This window comes from Rhopalosiphum padi, chromosome 2, assembly GCF_020882245.1.
Source record: "Rhopalosiphum padi isolate XX-2018 chromosome 2, ASM2088224v1, whole genome shotgun sequence".
Taxonomy (NCBI): domain Eukaryota; kingdom Metazoa; phylum Arthropoda; class Insecta; order Hemiptera; family Aphididae; genus Rhopalosiphum; species Rhopalosiphum padi.
The window spans coordinates 30,523,296-30,538,948 of record NC_083598.1 but is presented as its reverse complement, the minus strand read 5'-3'; the positions used below and the strand labels follow the sequence as shown (position 1 = coordinate 30,538,948).

General features: G+C 28.2%; 2 protein-coding genes across 2 annotated transcripts; one reads left to right on the top strand and one right to left on the bottom strand.

Moving 5' to 3' along the window:
- Nucleotides 1–162: 162 nt before the first annotated feature.
- Nucleotides 163–4,440, bottom strand: LOC132923290 (ubiquitin-like modifier-activating enzyme 1). The gene is made up of 2 exons (XM_060987180.1): nt 555–4,440; nt 163–440 (listed from the first exon to the last, which is right to left on the bottom strand). The coding sequence occupies exon 1, from the start codon at nt 3,690–3,692 to the stop codon at nt 558–560; it is 3,135 nt and encodes a 1,044-aa protein (XP_060843163.1). The 5' UTR covers nt 3,693–4,440; the 3' UTR covers nt 163–440; nt 555–557.
- A 2,608-nt stretch (nt 4,441–7,048) lies between these two features.
- On the top strand, nt 7,049–15,148 carry LOC132923291 (DNA ligase 1). Its single transcript, XM_060987181.1, has 15 exons — nt 7,049–7,238; nt 7,315–7,398; nt 7,852–7,950; nt 8,013–8,204; nt 8,275–8,568; nt 8,935–9,145; nt 9,218–9,403; nt 10,866–10,994; nt 11,398–11,537; nt 11,607–11,808; nt 11,871–12,077; nt 12,143–12,359; nt 13,107–13,342; nt 13,420–13,710; nt 14,939–15,148. The coding sequence occupies exons 1-15, from the start codon at nt 7,135–7,137 to the stop codon at nt 15,014–15,016; spliced, it is 2,670 nt and encodes an 889-aa protein (XP_060843164.1). The 5' UTR covers nt 7,049–7,134; the 3' UTR covers nt 15,017–15,148.
- Nucleotides 15,149–15,653: the final 505 nt, after the last annotated feature.

Sequence of the window (15,653 nt, the reverse complement as noted above, 5' to 3'; positions counted from 1 at the left end):
AAAATATACTTGTTAAGACACTACAATATTTTGTCTGTAAAAATATATGTTTAAATTTTACTTTATTTTAGATCAATGACTAATATTTTTTTTAATTTAAATTGTATCTGTAAAGTATTTATTGTTTTTAATAAGGCAAAATTAAAAAACAAAAACAAAAAATCACATTTCTTCTATTTTTAATAATATAAATATTTATTTCTATAGTTAGACAGAACACCCGAGTTAGAAAAAAGTATATATATATTTTGTTTTAATTATTGAAGATAAATATATAAACTTATCTTATATTTTTAATATAATAATTAATATAAAAAACACACATTGAATTTTAAATTATAAAAAGTAATATGAATTATTAGGTACCAAAAATGTACTGGGGATTGGCTGGTGATTACCAATTTTTTCTTCAAAATATTTTTTTTTCATTGACACATAATCTGAAATAAAAATATAAATAATATAAAACTAGACTAACAAATTTACAATTCTTCAAAATGACATTATTAATTAAAAATGGAATTAGAGTTGCTTTTTTTAAATATTAAACATACCTTTTAATATTGGAAGTCTGATGGCAAATTGTACTTAACATAAGGTACTTCCACATCATCACCATCAGTGTTGTTGCAACATATTTCGAAAACTAATGATTTTACATGTGGTTCAATCCTTTTCTTTGATACATTGCGTACAATTTCAGACATTTTAGTATTGATACGCTCTTCCCTTTTTGCTTTAGGCATAAAAAATGAATATAGCATACAAACTCCTTGAGAAAGCATAGTGATTTCTAGAGCATGTTTATCTTTGAAATAATTTAAAAATTCATTTAACGTAAGTTCACCTTCCACTTCAAAACGATCCCACAAAGTCCATTCAACGTCATAATATTTGGATTTTGGTGCTAATAAAGGTTCTGAAAAACCAAAGAATGGTAAGGCTAAGTTTACAAAACCATTTTTGTACTTTTCCAAATCTTTTAATCCCCGAGCTAATTTAATGAATTCCTGACAAACAAGACCAGCAACAACAGATGTTGTTGTAGCGATTGCTGGAATAATTTTACCAGCGATGAGTTTACTTCGATGTCTATCAGCAGGTTGAATATCATAATTTGTAGCTCTTAAATTCGATGCTGCTACAATAAAATCAATATGTAAGTTATTGTCATCATCTTTTTCAAATTCTAAAGGAACAATTTTTATGTTTTTTAGAGAGTCTGTTGGTGGTAAATCTTTTTGAATTTTATTCAGTTTACTTTGGTCATAATTTGATGACCCATTAGTTATCTGTGAATCATTTTCAGCAATCCTTACACCAGACTTAGGGACAAACTCAGGAACTTTAACCGAAGATACAACATTGGCAACATAAACACGATCCCTTATCTGATTAATATTATATGTTTCTGCTCTTAAATTGGCTGCTGTCAAAATGTAATCCAAATGTAATGTATTATTTACATCAAATATTATTGGTTTTGGACAACGTTTGGGTCCTGACCAAAACGGTTGACCACTAGAAGTTGTTTGATCTGGTGGAAAATTGAATAACAATTGTTTGATTTGATTTGTAAATTGATCTTCAAAATGCTTTCTAGCCCATTCAATACAATCATCAACATTTTTAGGGCGTTCTGCAACTGATGATCTTACAGAATCCATAATTTCAACTGGTTGAAGTCCAGGTAAACGATTTGTACGCTCAATGAAAGTAGGGTCTTCTAAAAATTGTTTTACATTTTCAGGAGTTTGTTTGAAAAGTCCTTCAAATAGATCTCTAGCCCACTGTAATGTATGTTCAATAGCATTGGGAAAATTTTTAAGGGTACAAATCGGTATGCTTTTTTCTGGAGGATCTTGAGATGTGCTATAAGATTCCGTCAAGTTTGGTATTACAACTTGAGTATTACCCTTTGTACCTAAAGTACCAGACTCTAAAAGTGGTTTTTTATAGAAAACACAACGTCTGTCCATATATATACGAGCATCAACATTATCCAAAGCATTAGCAACACCATCCAAATTTTCAAAAAAGGTATCATTATAAGTCTGCTCTGTTTCTGGACAGACCCTATTTGTCTGTGGTTCAACATTCACATATGGATTCATACGTTTAATTGCTTTAGCAGCCGTTTCAGATTTCGATGTTTGTACATCTTGAGCTCTAAACAAAAACTGTCTGTTCAAATTAGATTTTTCAATTAAATCCATATCAGTGACATAGATTTTACCATTACCACATCCAACACCCATAATTGCAAAGTTTTTTAACAATTCACATCCAATAGCACCAGCTCCTACAACGAAATATTTCAAATTTCCCAAAATCGACTGGAACTTTCGCCCATAAATGGAGACTTGGCCATCATAACGATTACCAATAGGCTTGGCATCTTCTTCAGTAACTTCTTCTGGTAAAGATTCAGTAGCATCAAAGTAAAGCCATTGAAATATTGGATTGAATTTACCAGAACACGATTTCATGACTTCTTGAGCAACAATACCACCAATAAAAGATGTCATTGGATTAATATTACCAGCACAGACTTTTGAAAATACTTTTATTAGATCAACATCAAGTTCGATGGAATCAGAATTTACATTTTTAGTTAATTTTAAAAATTCATCTGCGTCATCAGAACTCCAAGGAATAGGTAAACGACCATTGACTGAGACAAACTTGTGAAAAGTTATAAATGCTATATGTAATTGAGAAGGCTTATCAAATTTACTAAAATCAGAAATGAGATATTCTGGTTCAGCTAAGGAATCTTTCAATGATTTGAAATTTAATTTTTTTGGCATTTTCACTTGAGTGGCAATACCACCTTTAATATAGTCTGAGTAAGATGTAGTATCACCAATACTAAATGTATAAGGACCTAAAACAGTAATTTTTTTTGGTTTACAGCCATTTATTTCAGTCATACCTTGTACTTCCTGAAAAGTTACATAATCTCCATCTTCAAAACCATGTCGAGACTCATCCATACAAGTAACTACTCCTTGTTCTTCTTTGGTGATACCAGCAACCATAACTGAAATTGGATTTTCACCCGTTGTGTCGATTACAGTGAAATCTTCACCAAAGTCACAGAACACTTGAGCAAATACACCCCTCGTATCACCAACTATTAAGGCAATATTGTTCTGATGCGTAATTTCTGAAATGCGCAACTGTTCATCTAATGTTGTCTCAGTCAAAACGACAACTTTAAACTGTTTGAGATACGATTCGGACAAAATTCCAGTGTACGCCTTGACGGGCACATAAGAATTTAGTTCACCCAACTTGGGGCAACTGATCTCTGCCCTATTCTTGCCGATATCGCTTTCGGACAGATAGAACTGCGATGATAGGTCACTGTAAGTGCATACAACGGAATCATGCAACGTAACCGATTTAACTCCACCGAGTATGACATTCTTGGCGACTTCCACGCCTAAACCACCGAGCCCACTAATCAGCACATCAGAAGTGGCCATCTTGCGCATAGCTTCGTGGCCCAATACGTAGAGCTGCCGCGAGTATAGGCCCTCATCGATCTCCTCTACGCCGTTATTCGACATTGTTACCTGATTTCTCGGTGCTGAGTCGATGGTCACTGTAGACGATTCACCGGAAGCCAGTTTACGCTTCTTGGCCGGCAATTCACAGGTGGTGTCTAGTACTTCAGCACCAGACATCGGACAATACAGAAACTAATCGTGGAGTGCACGGCCTTTGATGTTGTTATTAATACGGTCACGACGATAACGGTATACGCGCACTGTTGTCGCAATGTGTTACGGGAAAGCGGAAATCCAATGAAGTTTTCACTAGCAACGATTGTGTGCAATGTCGGGGGGAAAAAACAAAAAAATATTCGACGCGATGATAACGACGATTGTGCGGTGGCGGCGATTGGCAATAGATATTACGTTATAATATTATTTAATTATTATTTAACTGTAATGCCGCGGAATTTCCGACGACAAATAACAATAATAAGTTAATTAATATTAAAATATATAATAATATATGTTAAATTACTGTTATAAATATATAATCACTGTAATGTCGTAACCGGCGATAGCGAATTATGTGGCTGTGATGGTTGCGGCGGTGGTGGTGCTGCTGCTACATCAATGATGGAATGGATAGACGATCGGAAAGAACGGGACAGATAGCACTGTAAGAGTTATTGGTGAGCGACGAGTAGTTGAGTGGAGTGAAAAGTATGCAGTATGAAGTGACGGAATCATTGAGTGATGGGTGCGGAGGGGTCGGAGAAAATATTTGACCAATGGCAGGCGTCCACTGTCGAAGCGCTCAGGTTATCGGTCGACACCGGCGTCTGTAGTTGTTTACCTACCAGCACAAAGGAAAGGAGTTGAGCTAGTTTCCGTCGTCTATTCCACGTCTCACGACCAATCGCACGACCTGTTACAGCCGTAGAATATAGTTTACACTCCTACCGACAGTCGACAGTGGCCCTCAACGATGCGACCTTAAAGCAGGAAGCACGGACCGCAGTTGTTACCGGATCAGCTGTAATTGATGACCGCGATTGTGGTTACTTAGTACCGATGTGTGGCGACACTGTGACGACGCGTGCGCTTTTCGAATATCAATTCAAAACTATTTTTGCACTGATATTATATTTATTTAATAAATTAATTATATTAATATATTATTACTTTATTAAAAGTTAAAAAAAAATGTATGATATAAACATAAAGTACAGTGTTACTGCAGTGATGTAAATTCTAAATATGGGAGGGGACTTAAGAAGAAGGCATAGCTTTTTTTGAAATAGACCAATCTTAGTTCTTGAAACTTTTTGGGCTTTTTGTTACATTGTATTAAATAGATTATTTATACGTAAAATCAATGAATCAATGGTAAAATGTATAATATAAGGAGTGTAGAAAAAATGTCTAGTATAATATTTTAGACACCATACAGATTTAGATTTTGAGTGATCATGAATGTATATTGATTTTACTATGTTTTTTTGTACTAAGTATTTATATAGTATAGAAAAACATCTTTAATTTTTAAATCTGTATGAGTTGGTATGTGGTAGACAATCGGATTTAATTAGTATTTTTAAGAGATCATAGTTAAAAAATTTTAAAATAGTTATAAATAATCGAAAAAAAGAAATTAGAGAAACTTCTATACTTGACAGTTGAAAATACGAAAAAAATAACAATCTCTAGTGTACACCAACAGTAATTGTATTGACAGCAGTAACAAAAGGTGGCTCAGCCAGTCAGCCAGAACATTTAAAAAAACTATAAACATGTTTCAAAAGTTAAAGTCACTCTAACAGAAAATGTTAGTTTCCGAATTTAAGTAGAAAAAAATAAATTACTATTTATTAGTATTTAAAGTGACTAAGTAGTAAGTGTCAATTAAAAAATTCAGCGTTCAGACTAAAGGTCAGTAAGTCCGAAGTTAGAACCTCTTACGGGGATCAACTCGTTGGTTGACTTGATCTGGGAGTAACACGCCAAATTCAGAACAACTTCGCGTTTGACGCCGCGGAAAGTCAAACGATCGTCTGCGTGAAGCGCATTTTCGAATGTTGCTCTATACTTCTATAGTCTATAATATTTCCATATCAAGCCTGCCCCAATGAACTCCCCGAATACTATAGTTTTATATTTTATAGTCAATATTCAATGCTATTACTAACTTGGTAACTTACTAAATTACGATAAGGTACACTCGACACTCGATCTAATCTGCATATTGATACACGGCAGACGGCAGTTGCTTTCCTATTTATTGATTAATCGATACATTAAAAAAAAAAAATTATTTGAAATTATTTTACCTTAAGGCTATAATGATTTTTAAAACTCAACTGTATATTTCTATTAGATATTAGTAATTTATTTTTTCATTAGTTTTACGGTTACTGGTTAGCTTAAATACATTTTTCTATACACAAATCGCATATTAAAACATAAAAAATATATACAATAATATTATCACTAGCTGCAATTACAAAGTCATATAAGTATAATAAAGTAATTAATATCGTCGTACAGTAGCCAGTAGGTAGATTGGTGTGAATAGATTTGTGGTAGTTTAAAAGTAATCTATATATATTTCGGAAATTAGTATAGTAAATAATAATAAAAGAAATAATGTCTTCGAATGTGTCTTGTGCCTATATTTGATTTACCTACAATAAAATGTATTTACCATGGTAACTCTAATCGTCAATTTTGTGAAAATTTGAATTTGATGTGACATGCAGATATAAATAAGTTATGTAAATGCCAAATTTATTTAGATAGTTGTAAGAACAGCTTATGAGAAACCTTGTATACAATTGTTTAAATTGTTCTTAGAAATAAATATTTAATCAGACACTCACACTAATGGTTAATCCATTTCTAAGTCAAGTACTTACTACTTAGACCACTATATGTCTATATTATACACATAACACATATCACGAATCACGATATCGGGTAGATACAATATTTATCTATATGGTCATGAATCATGATATAATCAATATTATATCATGTATATGGTCTTATTTATTATTATATCTACAATATTTATGATTAATGCTATTAAAATATCCAATGTTTAAATTAGTTTGTTAATATTTTAATAATAACCTTTATTCATATACATGATTAAAGATAATTTTATCTTTAATCGTGATCATATACAAGTAGAGTATTTATAATATATTTATGATTATGAAATATTGTTTTTATTGAAATATATTAAACATTTGTAATGAAAACAGTAAAATAAATATTTTTTTATTCTGTCGTGTAAAGACCCAGCTGGTTCTACAATTAATCTCCAATATTCAATAGACAATAATAGTTGAATTTTCAATCACAGAATTGTTGTGTTTTGTGGTTCAGTGCTCATATTAGTCATATTATAATATTATATTATTACAGTATTATACATGACAAAATACAATGTAAGTTATTATATATGATTTAAAGTTCAGTGTTACCCGGTCAAATTTTCAGAAGTTTCGATTCATTTAACTTTACTGATAAATAAAATGAAGCTATACCATAAACCTTATACCTTAGTATGAGGTCTATGAGCTATACAATTAATGATAATTCAGTGATAACATTTTAACCAAAAGACAAAATGCATACAGTATTTTGGCGGTTTTCTTCAACGTTATTAAATAACCTGTATTGTCATCACAGTCTGTTATTAAAAAACAGAAAAATGACTCAAAGGACATTAATGTAAGTGTTTTTTTATGTTAGTCCTTTTTTCGTTGCTATTTTAAAATTGTAAGTTTTTTATTTATGTTTTATATAGGTCGTATTTTGGCCCTAAAAATGGAGCTAAAAAGGAAAAAGATCCGCCTGTTTTATCATTTAATACGACGTTGACATCTCCAGAGTAAGTTGATACGTATATATTCAACAACATAATTATACCTACTTATATATTTATTTCAGTTTTTTACATCATCAAGTTAATTTTATAGCACTTTATTACTCTAAAAATGTATCTGCTGCTAGGTAGCTAGGTAAGAGTTAGTGCAATGGTTTCCCACTTCTAAACTTAGGAATGGCTGGTAGAGAATTTGAACTGGGAATGATGATTGAAAAATGCTACTTTATCCTTCTTGGTCATAACATTTCCTGATGATAGTTATGAAATAGATATTTCATAAATAATTTATATGACTTAATCTAAAGTTGTAATTTAAATATTTCCTATAATATGTTGTGGCAATTATAATATTATAAATTATTTTTCTAAAATAAGAGTCATAATACTTCTTAAATTACAATTGTAATTGTAATCATAAAATGTTCTTAATTATTAATGTATAATTAATTTTTATAGAGATCTAGAAGTTGTGCACACCAGTCCAATAAAGACTTACGGAAAAAGAAAAAAACATACTGTATTATTTAGTGATAGCGATGAAGAAACATCTGATAGGTAAATTATATCTTTTCTAATAAATTTGTTTATTATTAATGTCTTCTAAACATTTTGTTTAGTAAAAAAAAATGTGTACAAGATACTCTTTCAAATAAACCAAATGCTGAAAAATTAGAAGAATCTATTGAAGAACAGTCTCCTTTAAAAGATACCAATAAATCACTAATACATAATAATAAAATATCTGAAAGTGAACCAACAAAAACAAATGACCATTCTATAAAAGATACTGTACAAGATGAAACCCAAATGTAAATATTAATTAATATCTTGAGTTAAATTATTTTAAATATTATTCATCTCTTCAACATTTAAATTTAGTAAAACAAAATGTGAAGAAGATTTGTTGCCAAGTACTCAATTTGATCTAACCAATACTGAGACTGATAATTCTCATACTGAAAAGAACATCACTAATAAATCAAGTACTGACAAGAAAACTAAAAATCATAAAAAGTCAAGTAAAAAAGTATCTCCTGAAAAATCAAATGAAGAACAATCTCCTACAAAAGATGATGATGAATCTTCAAAACCTAAAATTACTGAAAGTGAATATGATCCAACAAAAAAAAATTACCATCCTGTAAGAGATGCCTTTTGGGATCATAACCAACCGTAAGTAAAAAAATAATATTTGAAGTTAAAATTATTGTTATCTTTTTAGTAGAAGAATATAATATTTAATTTTAGATCTAACCTTGATTATAATATTGTTTTTAGGTATTTTTAGAATTTTATAATTTATTTTATTATATCTAATTATTAAACTCTGAAATAAAATAATTATACTCTATCCAGCGAGAGAATGCATCACAGACCAACCAAAATGAGTTTTTCTGCGCATTCCCCAATGATACCCAGCAATAAGAGAACCAGTTCTAATAACATGGTAACGCGGGGTGTTGCGCAGAACCGGCGCGTTCTCTTGCTGGACAGACTATAGTTGTATATTTACTAAAATTAAAAATTGAATTTTAATAGGACTCCATATAGTGCACTAACAAAAACTTTATTGTGCATTGAAGAGGTTAGTGCTAGATTAAAAATTATTGAAATACTTTCAAATTATTTCCGTTCAGTAATAGTGGTTAGTCCAAAAGATTTATTACCAAGTGTGTATTTGTGTTTAAATAAAGTTTGTCCTGATTATATTGGTTTGGAATTGGGTATTGCTGAGACTACACTTTTAAAGGTAATATACTATTTGTATAGCGTACAATTAATACTTAATACTACATGAAATATTTTTTGTGTTACTTTTTAGGCTATAGTTCAAACGACAGGAAGGAGCATGGCACAGGTAAAATCTGATGTTAAAAAAACTGGTGACTTAGGAATTGTTGCAGAAAAAAGTAAAAGTAATCAAAAAACAATGTTTAAACCTGCTCGACTAACTGTGAAAAGTGTATTTGATAAATTAAAGGATATCTCAGAAATGACTGGTCAAGCGGTATGTATATTAAATTATCAATAATATGTTCTCTTATTAATTATTAATTAACATTAAGAGGCCATTCTAGTAAAAGTGAAACGTATACAACGCTCAAGAGATTTGTATTTATATCACTTGCGTAATTTGAAATTTGAATATGATTAGTGTGCACTCGCTTGTGCGTTCACAAACTAATTATTAATTGAAGCTTCTGTTCCCTAAATATGTATGGAAATACTTGAACTATTAAAGCTCTTTTACAACATAGTTCTTATTTAAAAAAACCATCATTAACAGTTTAATAATAATAATGGTTTATACTTTATTGCCGTTGATTAATACAGGGTGATTCTTTTATCATAAAACACTCCTTATTTCAAAAAGTATTCATGTTTTTGAAAACATTTTTTTACATAGTTTCAAGTTATTAAAAAAACTACGTTTTTATTAAAAAATTACATTTTTAAATATATTTTATCCTTATATTTTTTTAAGTTTTTTACTTTTTTGAATGACTACATTCTTAAAATAAATAATTTATACATAACATAATTATCAAGATATATGAAATCTATTTAGTTTATTATAAATATATTTATGATATAGCCATATATCTAACCATATTAGGTGATTCTTTTATCATAAAACATTCATTATTTCAAAAAGTATTTAAGTTTTTTGAAAATATTTTTTTACATAGTTTCAAGTTGTTAAAAAAATTATATTTTTAAATATTTTTTATCCTTACCCTATTTTTTTTAAGTTTTTTACTTTTTTGAATGACAAAATAGTTTTAATTTCATATCCCTAAGCAGAATAATTATCTGAGTATTTTGATACATAAAAGTCGAATTTAGGGCTAGTAGTTTATGAGTTAAACGTATTTAAAGTTTATACAAGTGGTGTGGAGTGGTAAGGGGTTACCCGCAAAATGTTTGTCCACTACTCCGCTTGTCTAAACTTTAAATACGTATAACTCATAAACTACTCACCCTAAATTCGATTTTTATGTATCAAAATACTCAGACAATTATTCTGCTTTGGAATATGAAATTAAAACTCTATGTTGTCATTCAAAAAAGTAAAAAACTTAAAAAAAATATTTAAAAATATAATTGTTAAATAATAACGTTAATTTTTTAACAACTTGAAACTATGTAAAAAAATATTTTCAAAAACATGAATACTTTTTGAAATAATGAGTGGTTCATGATAAAAAAAATCACCCCATATAACATTATAAATATAATATAATTACAATATAATTTATAGTCATAAATATAATAAATTAAACAAATTAATATATTAATCAATACATTTGATATAAATATATATATATTTTGATGACTTTAAACTATTTCATGCTACAAATTTGTATAAATATTGTGTTTTTACTTTTATACTGGAAAAAAATCTAAGTAATTAATGTCTAATATTTTCTAAACATTATTGTTTTTATAATACATTTTAAATATTATAGGTCACTGTTAAAAAACTTGATAAAATTCAATCAATGTTTATTGCATGCCAAGATTCTGAAGCTAGATTCTTAATGCGATCATTAGCTGGTAAATTAAGAATAGGACTTGCTGAACAATCAGTTCTACAGGTAAATATAATTATATTATTTTAAAATATTGATGAGAAATTTTTTCAACATGAACCAAACGCCATTATGGTAATTTGATATACTAAAGGGTGTTTTAGAAATTGGTACGGATTTAAAAATGTCATAAAAGTTACAAATTTTATTTAAAATAAAAATTTTTTTCACAAACAGCTCAGAAGACATTTATGTGTGAAAAATAACCCCTGATACATGTCCACCTATAGAGTCATGGCATAGATTTTTGTGATCATTACAATTTTAAATTTATACCGATTTCTGAAACACTATATATATATACAGTCTTGGCAGCTGATTTGTAATTATTTATGATATTTTTATAGAAATTAAAAGGTACTTATTAAATATATTTTTAAGTTAATAATGTATCATACAATTTTTCTAGGCTCTTGGTTTAGCTTGCACAATGACACCACCGCCTCAAGAATTTCCACCTGAAACACTTAATACTGCCAAAAATATGTCTGAAGAAAAATTTAAGAAAATGTACGACGCAAATACTTTAATCATAAAAACAACTTATTGGTAATAAAACAAATAATAACTTTGTAGATATTTATTTTCAATTTAAAAATGTTTAACATGTATTTGCAGTGAAAGTCCAAATCTAGATTTAATAATACCTATTATCTTAAAAGTGGGTGTTAGTGCTTTGCCTGAAAATTGTAAGTTAACTCCTGGTATACCTTTAAAACCAATGTTAGCACATCCAACTAAAGGTGTACATGAAGTGCTTAGTAGATTTGATGGATTGAAGTTCACATGCGAATGGAAATATGACGGAGAAAGAGCTCAGGTATAATATTTTACTTTTTTTTTATCTTTTCAAAATCAAATGATTTTTTTTATTATTTATAGATCCATTTGACTGAAGATGGAAATATTTGTATTTACAGTCGTAATCAAGAAAATAATACTAGTAAATATCCAGATATTATTAATCGTTTAGATTCCGTTAAAGGTCCTAATGTTAAGTCTTTTGTGATGGATTCTGAAGCTGTTGCATGGGATAGAGAAAATAAAAAAATTATGCCATTCCAAATATTAAGTACTCGTAAACGAAAGGTAAACTATTTTTAAATAGTTTTATTATAAATTTATTAAAATATTTGGTATTGTGAATAATTTAGAATGCCAATGAAGCAGATATTAAAGTACAAGTATGCGTCTATATGTTTGATTTACTCTACCTTAATGGAGAATCTTTAGTTAAAAGACCTTTCTGCGAACGTCGTCAATTATTGAGAGAAAACTTTATTGAAGTTGAAGAACAATTTTTGTTAGCTACATCTTTAGATACAACCAAAATGGAGGAAGTTCAAGATTTTCTTGAAGAATCTATAAAAGGTACAAATTTAATAATTTGTATAAAATATAATTATTAAAAAGCTAAAATTATTTATTAAATAAATGTGCAATTAATTATTTAAAATGCAATTCTATTACAAGTTTATAATAAAAATAATAATATTAACTTAGGTTAAATATATACACAAGGTGGTTCATTTACTCATTATTTCATGGTGTTGACTTTTTTCCAATTTTTTTTTTTAAAAAAATTTTTAGTTTCAAGCTTTTTCTAAAACTGTATAACATTTTTATTTTTTTCACCATTATTTAAAATGTCATAAAATAATAGGGCTATTTCTTCATAAATTTTAACGTTGAAATTATTATTTTTCATTTAACCGTTAGTGAATTATAGCTGTTCAAAGTTGGGTGGTTTGTGATTTTTAGGTGTTTGTTCTACAACATATTATTGCTGTGAGGTGTTGGTAACTACAGTTACAAAGTTCATCACTGCGTCGATAATCGATGACGAGTTTATTGCATATGAAAATATGTACCTCTTATTATTATCTATTACCCATGTGACTAGTCTTCAGAAACAGGATGTATTTTAATAACCGCCAAACTTTGAAAAACTATGTTTTGCTGAAAAAATAAATGAATAATAATAATTTGAACGTTAAAATTCATAAAAAAAAAATACTTGTCTTTGTCCTTAAAATAAAAATAATAATAAAAAATTTCTGCTTTTATATAAACATATTTAATTCAAACAAAATGTATTTATTTTTTGTAAATTTGTAGGAAATTGTGAAGGCTTAATGGTTAAAACATTGGAAGAAGAAGCTACTTATGAAATAGCCAAACGCTCACGCAATTGGTTAAAATTAAAAAAAGATTATTTAGATGGTGTTGGTGATACAATAGATGTAGTAGTTTTAGGAGGCTATTTAGGTCGTGGAAAACGTACAGGTACATATGGTGGTTTCCTATTAGCTTGTTATGATCCAGATAGTGAAGAGTATCAGAGTATATGTAAAGTAATTAAATGTTTACATATATAATATATTTTTAAACCATAAAGATTCTTATTTAAATGATACATTTGTTTTTCTAGATTGGAACAGGATTTAGTGATGAGGATTTACAAACACATACAGAATTTTTTCAACAACATATTATTGAGGGACCTAAAAGTTATTACCGCTTTGATCAAAGCCATGAGCCAGATCATTGGTTTGAGACAGTCCAGGTATGGGAAATAAAATGTGCAGATTTGTCATTATCTCCAGTACACAGAGCAGCATTAGGTATTGTGGATCCTGAAAAAGGAATTTCGTTACGATTTCCAAGGTTTCTACGAATACGAGAAGATAAGTCAATTGAACAATCTACTTCCGCTCAACAGGTAACTAAAACTTAAATATTTTATTAAACCTTAGGGCTTAGATCATATACATAGGAAAGAGTTGATTTATTTTGTTGAAACATGACAACTGAGCTCCAATGTCACTACTGCCTTGTCTAAAAACTGATTTATGATTAGTATAATGTAAACGCCATAAACTCATTACAGTATTGACTGTTGTTAATATTTTTCAATTATATTTTTGTAAAATAATAATACAAATTGGAACATATAACGTGGATGATCTAGTAGTCCCATAAATACTTAAATTAACCTTTAAATGACTTCCAAGACTGTGGTATATAGTACAAATGTTTGTTTAATTGATTAATTCAGACCATATTGCTTAAATTAATAAATGGGCAACTGTATGAATTGTGAGTTGGTGATGCAATGTTATTTAGTGTGTAAGCTATTTATATAGACCAGTGGTTTTCAACCGGTGTGCCATGAGCACTCTTGATGTGTGTCCCAAAAAATTTATTAATAGTTTAATTAATATGTATTTATATGTAAATATTGGTATATATGTAAAAATATATGCTTCACATATAATATGGATTGGTGTGTCGCAAAAATTTTGTAGAAGATGAAGTGTGCCACATGGTTAAATGATTGAAAACTACTGATATAGATTATAATAAAATCACAACTTGATTTGTTCTTTGAATGCTCTCAAGAATATTCAGCACAACCACCAACCACAGTTAACTACAGGAACTTATACTTAACTTGATTTATTAGTAAAATGTCTATGATATAATTAATTAAGTAATCATATATCAAATTAACTATTTCAATTAATAATAAACTAAGCACATATATAATAACCTATGTTTTTAGAATATTAGATTATGTAATTTTGTTGAAAAAAATTGAAAAATCTGGTTTTGATTATTTTTTTCTTAAAAAGTATGAAACATTAAAAAAAATTATAACTAAATTCTCACAACAAATTGAATTAAATTATTAAAATATAACAGCAATACATAATTGTAAGTTACATCTTTCATCATGTTTATATAGTTTGACCTACTTCACCCTAGTATTTAAAATATAAATTAGCTTACTAACTCAGATAAATGTTTTGAAATATAAAACAATAACATTTTATGTAACTAGTTTCTCATTAGACATAACTTTTTTCATAGATAATAATTTGCATTATAATATACTCGTGAGAACTTTATTACATTAATTTTAATATTATTACATAATTAATTTTCAGATTGCTGAATTGTATTTTAGTCAGGTGCAAATTATAAATCAAGGAAGTACAAATACAAATAGAGAAGACTTTTATTAGTTTAGATACTACTTCATGTATGTTTATTTTACATCCAGTTTTTATTAATATGTATATATATTTTTTTTAACAGGTTTATATGACTTCTAAATATGTATAATAAAAATAATAAATATGCATTATTTTTTTAAATGAATAAGTTTTTATTGTATTTTATTGTAACTACCAATCCATATACTGACATGCAATATACATCTTTCAATAATCTCAATTCTCTTTTAAATTAACAAATCACAATAATAAATAATATTATCTGGCTTTTATGTTATAATAAGTCTAAATTATATTCTATAATAAATACTATAATGTATACTCAAAATAAATTGTTCTTAAACGTTATTTCATAACACTAATAAGATTTAAACCACGAAATTGACCCATATATTTTAATATAGAGAAGAAACCTAATTATTTTTTCATATAATTATAACAATATCTTTTAAAGTGAACAGTATGTATAAGAAATTATAATAAATTATTTTATTTTATTTTGTATTTCCCAAATATGAAATTAAATTATTAAATTATAGATAATAAAAAACTTGTTATCTAATTATAATAATTTACATACTTGATTTAGTAACATGTAAGAATATAATATATGTGGTCAAATGTTATATGAAAAAGAAAAAATTCT